This window comes from Rhea americana, unplaced genomic scaffold (genome assembly GCF_003343005.1).
Source record: "Rhea americana isolate MKP2758 unplaced genomic scaffold, rheAme1 scaffold_347, whole genome shotgun sequence".
NCBI lineage: Eukaryota > Metazoa > Chordata > Aves > Rheiformes > Rheidae > Rhea > Rhea americana.
In genome coordinates, this window is record NW_028186476.1 from 250,110 (window position 1) to 260,781 (window position 10,672).

Here is a 10,672-nt window from a genome sequence, read left to right on the forward strand (position 1 = left end):
CCCCGCCTTTCCTGAGACATGCAGGGACATGGCGCAGTGGGCACAGCTGTGCTAGCTGCCCACACACCCAGAGGTGCCTGCGCATCCCCCCCCACCCCAGCACGAAGCATAGACACGTGCCATGCCTGGAGCCGTGGCTGCGGGGCTGGGCAGCAGCTCCCAGCCGCTGTCCGTGTCCTCCTGAGGGACAGCAGGACTCAGGGGACAAGGGCTGAAGGAAGGGCCGGGGAACTGGGGTGGGTGCTGGGAGGTGTGGGGTTGAGCAGGGCCCAAAGGTCGCAGTGCACCCACAGCATCTACAGCCACAGCTCGGTGCCAAGCCTGGGGTGYTCAGAGCCAGTCCCTGGATCTGTACAGCACCCTGGCACCTGAGTTGGGGCTTGGAGGTGATGGGCAGGAATGCTCTGGGCTGGGGGTCAGGATAAGTCCTGCCATTTTATCCCCAGCACCCCTAGTAGATCACAGGTGCAGGATGCACCGGGGTGTGCTTGTACCCCTCAGGCACCTCTGTGCCCACCTGCATCACTGGCCACCGGAGCTGCAAAGGAAGCATTCCCTTTGGAAGCGCAGAACCAAGCACCCAGTTCCGCTCCACCGCCTGCCAAGGACAGCACAGCCCAGGTGGCCATCTTGCTCCCCAGAGAAAGCAGGGCAGTCTGTGCACAGCATGGGGACCCTGGCCTGGAGAGGCGGCACTGGGATCATCATGAGGAGCCAGTGGTGCCCATGGGCCACCGCAAGCATGTTTGCTTGTCCTGCCAAAGCAGAGCCCCCTTGGGGCCAGTAGCAGGGCTTGGTCCTATGGAGTGGGTTGCTGGGGTGGGCRGGGGTGGCACTGGCCTGGGTGACCCTGGGGCTGTGTTGGCATTGGGCCAGGGTGGGCAGTGGGTGATACTGGAGCTGAGATGGCATTGGGGCTGGGATGGGCATGGAGTGGTATTGGGACCAGGAAGACACTGTGTTGGCACATGAACAGTGGTGGCACCAGGGCTGGGGTGACACTGGATTGGCACCAGGGCTGAGGGACACTGGGTCAAGGGTGGCATTGAGGTGGCACTGGGACCAGGATGAGCATGGGATGGCACTGGGAAGACACTGTTGTCACCAGGGCCATGGCAGGCAGTGGTGGCACCATGGCTGGGATGCCACTGGATTGGCACCAAGGCTGGGGCAGGCAGAGGGTGGCCATAGGGTGGAGATGGCACTGGGGCAGTTGCATGGTGCTGCAGAGAGATGGAGGACAACCAGGACCCCCTGCAAAGACAGTCAGCGGGCCAGGGAGCAGGAGTGCCGGGTGCCCGGGGAGCGCGTGGCACTTACTCTGCTGGATGGACTTGAGCCCGCGGAGGAAGGTGGCGGCGAAGAGGAAGCAGCAGCCGGCCTGGTGAAAGCGGACCTCGCTGACGATGCTGCAGGCCGCCCCGGCACAGACGGGGCCCATGGCAGCATACTGCAGCGGGTGGTGGCGGCGGCCCAGCAGCAGCGCTGAGAGCACCAGGGTGAAGAGYGGCGTGGTGGTGTACACCACCTGCGCCACATCCAGCTGCACGTAGTTGAGGCCCAGGTTGCCGAACGCCACACTGGTGCAGAAGGTCAGGCTGAGCAGGTAGATCCGGGCACGAGGCCGGGCGGCCGGGCCAGGCCCCGGCAGCCGACGGCCCTGCAGCCTCGCCAGCGGGTAGCCCACAGCCACCGCTGAGAGCATGTGCAGGGAAGAGAGCAGCAACGGGTAGCGGAAATTGTGGATGGCGAAGATCCACTTGTTGAGGCTGGCCATGGTGGTGCCAGTGCCCAGCCAGACGAAGATGGTGAAGACAAGGGGCAGCGCCCGCCGGGACGACGGCCGCGGCGGCTGCCGCCTCCCCTCCTGGCCCGCGTCCGGCTTGCAGGGCCGGAGGGGCCGGCTGCCGGCACCGGAGGTCATGGCTGCTTCATCGCTCCCGCGGGATGCCGGGCATTTCGGCGACGGGCCTGGCCGGCGGGGGGGAGGCGCCGCAAGCCCCGGCAGCGCCGCAGCCCCCCGCTGCCACCCCCAGATGTCCTGGCCGGCTGCAAGCCGCTGTGCTCCTGGCACCGTCGCTGCCGGGCGGGTGAGCTCGCAGGGTGGCGCGGGGATGCTCCTGGGGCGGGGGAAGGAGCCGCCGGCGGCTGCGGCTGCTGCTGCTGCGGCGGTGGTGGCCACGGAGGGGCGGCCAGATCCTTCCTGGGGCTGCTGCGCTCAGGGCCGGCGCGCCACCCGCCCGCCGCTCCGCTGCGCTGCCATGTGCGGTCGGCTCGCCGGCGCCGGGGAGCGAGCGGAAAGTTTGATGGCGGGGAGCGAAGGCGGCGAGGCTCCTCCCCGCGGGGCGCCGGGCGCCTCGCCACGGCCGTCAGTGCCCGTGTGYGGCGGCGGCGGCGCGCCCAGGCCGGCCGGCCAGCCGAGGCCTGCTGGGAGCCGCGCGGCCGCCTGGAGCTGAAGGAAGAACAACAGCCAGAGCACCAACGGCCGCCATGGCAACGGCRGGAGGCTGCGGCAGGGCCCTCCGGCCCCTTCACGGCGGGAAGCTCCCCAGGGACCGGGTCGGGACGCTCCTGCGGAGTGGCGGATGCGGGCAGCGGCGGGGGTGGCAGCACAGCTGTGCCCGGCCTGTGGGGCGTGACGGGGTGGGGGGGGGACCGGGCCCCGCTCCCGCATGGGTGCTGCCGCCACCGGGTCGGCCGGCCTGGAGGGTCCTCCCCCGAAGCACCAGCGCACGCGGGGGGCAAACAGGATGCTTTGGGTCGCCCGCCGCCTACCCTTCCCTCGTATGCACTAACACCCCGCTCCCTGTGCTGCGCACCCCCCCACCCCCAGCCCCCTGCACGGCAGGCAATAGGCAGGCAAGGGCCGCGCAGTGGCACTGGCGGTGGCACAGTCCCCTCCCACCAAGACCAGCACCTCCCAGACCCTTGGGATGGGAGGAGATGCCGGGACCTAAAGCCTTTAAAAGCGTGTGGCTCGGGAAGGAGAGCAGCTCTGGCTTGTGCCCTGCACTGACTGTGGCGGAGCAGCATCCCTGTGCTGCAGGGCCACCATGCTGGGATGGTGCCAGAGCTGCTACACGTGTGTGTGTCGGGGGGGGGGGACCCTGGAGGCAAAGGCAGGCCAGCACACTGTGTACCTCACTCACCGGCTGGGGGCAACACAGGTGCTGGAGCCCTGCTGGCAGCCCTGCCAGGGGGACGAGCGGCTCCAGCGAGCAGGGTCAGACTGCCCTGCTCCACAGAGCAGCCACCTCAGGCACCGGTGCAGCCCAAAATCGAGCGCTTCCCACTGCCACCTGCCATATCTGGAAGTGTGGACAGGCTCGGAGGAGCTGACAGCGACCAAGAAAGCAGCCCGGGTCACCCAGGCTCTTGCCAGCTCTCTCATCCCAACAGCTCCATAGGGTAGAGCTCATCCCTCCTGTTCTCCTCCTCCTCCCCCTCGGGCAGATTTGGGGCATGGCACTTAGGGGGTGCAAGGCGCACATAGCAAAGCCTGCGAGTCTTGCGGTGCAAGAAAGGCATTTCATTGCCATCGGCCCCATTAGCCARAGCTCTCCTCTCCAGGACGGTGGCGCCAGGGGCCCATGCCACCCGGTGCCACTTGCTGCTCAGCTTCAGCCACATGCCCCCCCGCGCAGCAGCCAGGTATGCGCCAGCTACCACTTGCTCAGCCGCAGGATGAGGGTCTCCCCGTCATGAGGCTTGTAGTCGGCAATACCTGCAGAGAGACACAGTGAGCCAGGCTGGCGAGAGCGGCCAGTGGAGCTGGGTGCTATCAGCATCGGGGAACCCCCGGATGCCGTCCCACAGTGACTGCCTGCACAGCCCCCACAGGATATTTGGGCCCTAGAGAAAAGGGGACAGGCAGCAGCTCTTGCCCCATCACACCGCGTCCCTGATGGAGGGTCAGCACAGGGAGCCCCGAGGAGCCACAACCCCATTGCTAAGAACAGAGCAGCCACGGAGAGTTGGGGCACTGTCAGCCAACGCCGGGGCAGAGCTGGCCTCCCTGCTGCCATCCCTGGTGCTCACCCATCTGCAGGCTGGTGCCAGGCGCCGAGAGAAGCTGCCAGTACCTCCGCTCTTGCCACTTGGCTTCCACTTTCATCACCATCGTTAAAAAGGGGCCATAGAGGCTGTCCTGAGTTTTAAACCTGGTGGAGAGGGAAGAAGAGGAGGAGAGCAGGGTGAGGCTGTGGGAGGGAGCGGGTCTTGGAAGCCCTGGCCTGCAGGGAGGAGGGCAATCCCCCACAGCGGGGCTGGGACAAGGGTGTGGGGCAGCCTACGTGAAGGCATGGTGTCCCTGCTTCGAGGCCACCTGCAGCACATCCAGGAGGGAGGAACCAGCAGGCACAGACATGGACTGGTTGTAGAGCACATGGTGGCGGCACAGCCGCTTGGGGCACTCCACCAYGAGCCGCACGACGATATTCTCCTGCCCCATGGGCTGCTCTTTGGGGGAGATGGGCTGCAGCATGCCTGCGACAAAAAGAGCTGCCATGGCACTGACAGCCATGTGGCAGCACCGTGCCAGCCCTGTCCCCACGTCCCTTCCCTTGGCAGAGCCGCCACACAAGCCTAGCGGACTGCTTGCCCCTACGCCACCTCACCCTTACCTCTTTCCCCCTGGCAGTGCATGGAGGCGATGTCCAGGTAACTGCGGCCATACAGTGCAGGCAGCAGCTGGGATATGGCCATGGGGTTGGTGAAGGCGTCTAGGTTCTGCAGCAGGGCCGTCCTGGCCCAGCTGTACTCTGGCTCCGATTCGCACGTGTTGGTGGCAATGAAGAGCTGAAAGCAGAAAGGAACGAGGTCTCCAGGCAAGGGATGACCTGTCACAGCCCAAGGCAGGATGCGGCTCTATTCCTTGTCCCCTTGTCATCCCAGCATCTGCACCCATGCTGGCACCTGTACCCATGCCTGCACCCACACTGCCACCTTCACCTACACCTGCACCTTCACCTGCATCCATGCCTGTACCTGCACCCACACTTGCACCTGAATGGACACTTGCATCCACACCTTCACCTGCACCTGCACCTACACCTGCACTTATGCCAACACCTGCACCCACACCTATACTTTCCCCTGCACCTCCACCTGCACCCACACCTTCATCTGCACCCACATCTCCATCTGCATGCATGCCTGTGCCTGCACCTGTGCCTGCACCCACACTTCCACTTGCATCCATGCCTCCATTCATGCCACTACCCATGCATGCACCCACACCTCCACCCACGCTTGCACCTACACCTACAACCAAACCCACACCTGCACCTTCACCCATGCCTTCAGCTGTCCCCAGCCTCTCCTTGCCCTACTCCCATGCCCACGCCTGCACATTCCCCCATGCCTGTGCCCATTCCTGCACCCCCACCCACAGCACCCACCTGCATGGCCAAGGGGGTGCTGAAGACATTGCCGAAGAAGCCATCACGGTCCTGCACCTGGAGCAGCTTCCCTTGCACATTCCGCACGGCCTCCTGCAGCTCCAAGGCCAGCGTGCTGTGGACAAGCTTCGCCTGGTCCAGGCAGGCGAAGGCCAGTCCCACCATGGCCTCCGTGTCTGCGGGAGGCATGGCAGCAGGGGTAGCCCCACGGTGCTGTGTGCCCCTGTGCCACCCGCCACCTGGGACCAGCCCACGGCCAACGTGCCTTACCCACAGCGTGCCCATCGCCGTGCCCAAACCTGCCCTGCTGCTGGGCCGCCAGGAGCCTGCGAATCACCTCCTCCTTGACCTGCTTGCGTTGCACGCACAGAGCCAAGATGCCCAGGCCGTACTGGTAGTAATTGGTGAGGGGATGGCCATGCCGCTGGGAGCCTGGGCGCGAGGGACTGTCGTCACCCAGCAGGCACACGGTCCCTCTGTGCAGCTTGTGGCCACCCCCGGGATGCCGCGCTCACCCGTCCAGTCCTTCTCCAGGGCGTACTTGAGCCGGGTGAGCAGGTGGTCCTCGACGCCGGCACCTGGGGGCTGGCAGGCAGCCCGCAGCCCCAGTAGGTACAGTGCCAGGCGCCCCGTGTTGGGCCGGACCCTCTTCCTCACCGTCCCTGCAGTGCTCCTGCAAAGCACCGTGCCACCAATGGAGGCATCAGAGTGGGCGCTAGGAGCCCAGGCAGCCATCGCCCCAAGAGGATAGTGGTGGGGACATCGTCCCCTCTGTGCTGGGCTTGGCTGCCACATGCCCAGGTACCTGTGGCGGCTGTGGGAGCCAGATGCTCGGCTGTGGTGCGCCGCGGAGTGCCAATGAASGGGCTGCTTGGGCCAGCTGGCTGCCTGCGAGCTCCTGCAGGGACACAGTGGGGCTTGGCATCAGCCCAGCACGGGCCACCATGGGCACAGGGAGCCAGCACGGGGGACGTACGTGCCATGGGTGCCCTGGAAGGCATCCTTCAGCCTCGCCAAGTACTGTGCCTCCAAGGCCGGGTTGTGGTCATCAGCAAGGCGAAGGGCCACGAAGACGCTGGGGTTGGCCTTCCGCGCCGGGTCCTTGGCCAGGCCCAGGAGCCAGGCGCTAACGTTGTGTGCCTGCTCCGCCACTGCCTCTGGCACCTCTGCCGGCCCCAGGAGGAAGATGGAGTGGAGGATGAGGAACGGCACAGAAGGGAGGAGGTGCCGCAGCCATAGCTCGTGCCCTCTTCTGGGAGCCAGCAGCGATTCCTCATTTCGGATTCGACTGCGCCAAGCTAACCTTTCCCGGGCCTGCCGAGCGCCCACTGCTCCCCCCACCCATGTGGGCCAAAACACCAACTCTCCCTGCAAAACAGGGAAGAATCTAAGTGAGAAAGCATGGGAGAACCCCCGCAGAAACCCCGCAGTGCTCGAGAGAAATCGAGCCCCGGGCATTTCTGCCCGCCCGGTCATGCGCTGATACCAGTGCCACAGGCACTTCTGGGGCTGGCAGGGTGCTTGGCCAGCCCTCAGCCAGGGCATCCCCACTGCCGGGACACAGTGCCCTGGCCAAGGGCATCTCCAGGGACATCACGGGGGTCTGTGTAGTGTTAGCAGCAGTCGAAGTTGGGAGAGGGTATCACAGAGGTGTGGATCAGAGCTGCAGGACCAATTTGGGAGAGCAAAACCTCATCACAGCTGTGGGCTTTCAGCCAGGAGAAGGGGGCGACACTGTTATAGCAGTAACAGGCCTAATCTCAGAGCTCAGCTGGACACCAGGGAAGCGGGGAGAGCCAAGCTCGGGAGCTGCTCCCCAGAAAACTCATCACCAGAGGGTTTTCAGAAGACAAATGTCCTCCCTGAGGCCAGGGCTGCAGCACAGGATAGTGCCCGTTCCCCTTAGTCCTGCTGGCTTTAGGGACCTCTCCGACAGTGCTGGGATCTCTGACACCACAGCCGGGTAGCAGAGTGGCTTGCAGGCCATCTGTGCTGGCAGTCCCTTCTGTGTGCTGTCCTGCAGCCCCACGGCCAGCGTCGCGGCCGGGGTGCCCGTGCAGGAGAGGGCAGTGGGGGGCACGAGCAGGCACTCTGCAGAGCCAGCGGGGCCATGTCGGGGTGGCTGCCATACTCACCGCACAGCTGGACAGGCAGGACAGCAGCCTGCAGGAGGACCAGGAGCCGCCACATGCCAGCGCGGGGTCTACGGCAACACGGGGGACAGACAGGGCGGCTCGCCTCAACTCGCAGACCCGGTAGTGCCGCGCAGAGCCCGGCCGAGCTGTGCCGAGCCGAGCTGAGGCGCCGCCTGGGACAGGAAGGTGTCGTAAGAGGCACTTTCCGCAGGCTGGGGCCAAGTCAGCAGAAACAGGAAAGGACTTTGGCTGAATGTGAAAAAAAGGGAAATGCGGGAGCAGAACCACAGAGAGCCTGGGGCAGAGGTAAAGTGGTCACAACAGCTTTCCCTTTCTGTTTTCTCCCACTGCCAATATGCCCCGTCCCCTCCGTGGCACTTCTCAGTGCACTTACTGACACAGGACAAACAGCACCAGTGCCACTGCCCTCCGCACCACAGCCAGGGCATGGGCACAGTGAGAGCAAAACTGCTGCGCATCAGGGTTAAATTTAACACCAGTTTTAGCAAAGAAAAAAAAAATACTGAGCCCTCCATCCCTGCAGCCTTAAAAGGAAATAACTCAGCTTCTTGCCTAGAATTGGATTTTTATTGAAATTGAAAACAGAAAGTTAAACAGCACAGCTCAGGCAGGGAAGCACGATGCGGAGTGCTGCAGAGATGGTCTATCCTGCTGGAGGCGCTGCCGCCCTGCTTCACTGTGATCCAAGGGAAATCCTGGCAATTCAGGACAGCCTGCACAGACACCCGGCATTGCCTGGCCACTGCCCAGTCACTCCTGTCTTGAACACGGTAGTTCTCTGCACTTCAGGGGATCCCCTGACTGTCTCAGCAGCTAGGTAACAGCCATAGCAATGGGCATGATGAGTGCTGAATCACACCAGCCTYGGCGCCTGAGTACCCGCTGTCACAGCAATTTAAACCCCTGATGCTCAGCAGCCATGTCCAACCATGTTGTGCCACAGAGCCGCATCCTCCAGGCCAACCGGTACCAGTCCTGCATCCTGGCTAGGCACTGGGAGCTCCAGGGACCCTTGGCCAGTTGGCTTGGGCAGGGTGTTCRTTTCACCTACCATGGGAGAAAGCAGCAGGCCAAAAAATCATACACATATGTATGGCTTTGTCCTCAGTGGCAGTGGAGTTGTCATGGCACCAAGCCCAGCACCTCCTTCCAGATGCTCAAGATACAGAAGTGAAGGATGTACTGGCCAGCAGTCTGAAACAGCCTGCAGGGCACATCTTTGTGTCTGCCCTGATGGAGAAGGTATGTCACACAGAAATACAGAGATGCCATTGTGCCTGAACCCCAAATGGTAAAACCCATGGCTACAGCTGGAGAGTGACAGTTGTCCCATGGATGTGGGTCCGGGGGGACTCTTCTGAGCACCACAGACAATACAAACTAGAGGAAGGACCTCAAGAGGGTCTTGGAGTACAGAAAGAAACAGCTTTTGGGGGGTCTCCCCATTGGTCATAGGGCTTCTGACCTTCTGCTTCTTGACAGTCAGATATCTGTTCCCTCCAGCCGCTAAAGCCAGCTGCTCTCTTCAGGGGTATTTGGGATGGATGAAGTATGAAGGGAGGGCAATTCAGGACAGATGAAGCATGCGGGAGGGTGTTTGGAGACAGATGGAGCACACAGGAAGGGCCATTTAGGGTGGGTGAAGCATGCAGGGATGGCACTGCATGCCACACTGCCAGCAGGGTGCAATTACTACCCAGGTGAAAACAAGGAGTTCCAGAGAGCTGGACATTCACTCCACTAGGAGTCATGTCTCATCTCATCTTATTTACAGTCCCACACAGCATTAAACAAACTCACACCTCACTCCAGGATAAAATGAGAAACTAAGAGCCACAAGACCTCCCGGACATGCCTCACCTGCCTCCTGCTTGGGGACTACACCCATGAAACACCTGTAAGGGCTCACTGACACTGCAAGGTCAAGCACTGGGGAGCTGTGAYGTGTCTCAGAGGGAGAGAGTGCATTCCAGTCTGCTCCCTGTGCCTGGGAACCCTGGTGGGGCTGGGCCAGCCCCTGCCTCCAGTTAGCACCACAGCTTCAGGCCAGCCCTGAGCATCCTGCACTGCAGCAGGACYGCAGCGTGGGGCTCAGCACTTCTCAGGGATGAGGGAAGAGCTGGAGAGGCCTGTGTTGCACTGAGCAATGGGGGAAGAGCAACTACAGCCTCACCACTAGACATCTGGGAGGCAGAAAAGCATTTCCAAATTTCCCGGGTGGGAAAGGGGCAGCAACATGAACTCCAATTTCCAGCTAAGAGCCTGCCCTGTGGCATTTCCTCTCCCAAGCCCTTTGTTTTTTTCCTGCCTCTTCCATMTCTCTTAGTCTGGAGCACTGTGTATTGATCTAAAACCAAAAAGGAAAGAGGGAAAGGAGAGAGGGAGCCAAGGTTAAACTAGGMTCTCTTGTTTCCAGGAGATGGGAGTTTAAAACAAAACACCGCAGGACTAATCATAGAGGCAAAGTAGCATGGGTAGGGCACAGATGCTTTCCTCTGCTGCCTATTTCTGTCTGGTTTCCTGGGAAAGGGCTAGTCCTCATCTTCAGCTGCTTACTTAAGAGTCTACCCTGCACGGATGGAATGCACCAGCTTAAGTGAGAACAGACTCATTTGTGGTATTGGCCTAGCTGTGCATGCGGACAAACTAAATCAGAGCAGCACAGGATGGAAAACTTAGTAAAAATTTCCAGTGAGTCTSGGTGGTAACAGACCCCATTCTGTTTCCTCAGTAAAAAGGAGGAGAGCTGGGAAGGGAGGGCCTGGGGCTGAGGGGGGTGTGCAGGAAGCACACGGAGGGCCTAAAAGCAGCACTAGGGCCTGGGGAGCCTGCCACGCTGCAGGACAGGACAGGACAGGACAGGACAGGACAGGACAGGACAGCCCTGTCACTGCCGCGGGCAGGCTGCGGGCAGACGCACGCACGCACGCCGCCCGGCCGGCCGGCGCGGGGCTGCAGGCCCACACACAACCGCCACCACTCCGCCGGGAGCCCACAATGCACTGCGCCGCTCGTGCCCCTTGCATCCCAGCATGCCCCGCCGCGCTGCCCCAACATATCCCAGTGTGCGTTGCGCCGCAGGCCCCCTCCCGCCAGGCTCCGCGGCCCTCGGGTTGC

At 62.6% G+C, this 10,672-nt stretch overlaps 3 protein-coding genes across 3 annotated transcripts in view; 1 reads left to right on the plus strand and 2 right to left on the minus strand.

Moving 5' to 3' along the window:
- SLC35E4 (solute carrier family 35 member E4) overlaps nucleotides 1–2,022 on the minus strand; it is a 5,025-nt gene extending 3,003 nt beyond the window's left edge. The window contains exon 1 of the mRNA XM_085311689.1: nucleotides 1,321–2,022. Coding sequence (XP_085167815.1) covers nucleotides 1,321–1,924 — 604 coding nt within the window. The 5' untranslated portion in view covers nucleotides 1,925–2,022. The remainder of the gene's footprint in view (nucleotides 1–1,320) is intronic.
- Nucleotides 2,023–3,508: 1,486 nt separating this feature from the next.
- TCN2 (transcobalamin 2) lies at nucleotides 3,509–7,631 on the minus strand. The gene is made up of 10 exons (XM_085311693.1): nucleotides 7,535–7,631; nucleotides 6,376–6,565; nucleotides 6,205–6,297; nucleotides 5,915–6,072; nucleotides 5,670–5,831; nucleotides 5,400–5,575; nucleotides 4,623–4,797; nucleotides 4,293–4,485; nucleotides 4,039–4,160; nucleotides 3,509–3,724 (listed from the first exon to the last, which is right to left on the minus strand). Exons 1-10 carry the CDS (start codon nucleotides 7,587–7,589, stop codon nucleotides 3,663–3,665), a joined length of 1,386 nt encoding a protein of 461 aa, XP_085167819.1. The 5' UTR covers nucleotides 7,590–7,631; the 3' UTR covers nucleotides 3,509–3,662.
- An 843-nt stretch (nucleotides 7,632–8,474) lies between these two features.
- Nucleotides 8,475–10,672, plus strand: part of PES1 (pescadillo ribosomal biogenesis factor 1) — a 13,128-nt gene continuing 10,930 nt past the window's right edge. The window contains exons 1-2 of the mRNA XM_085311663.1: nucleotides 8,475–8,574; nucleotides 8,664–8,797. Of these exons, the coding sequence (XP_085167789.1) occupies nucleotides 8,475–8,574; nucleotides 8,664–8,797 (234 nt within the window). The remainder of the gene's footprint in view (nucleotides 8,575–8,663; nucleotides 8,798–10,672) is intronic.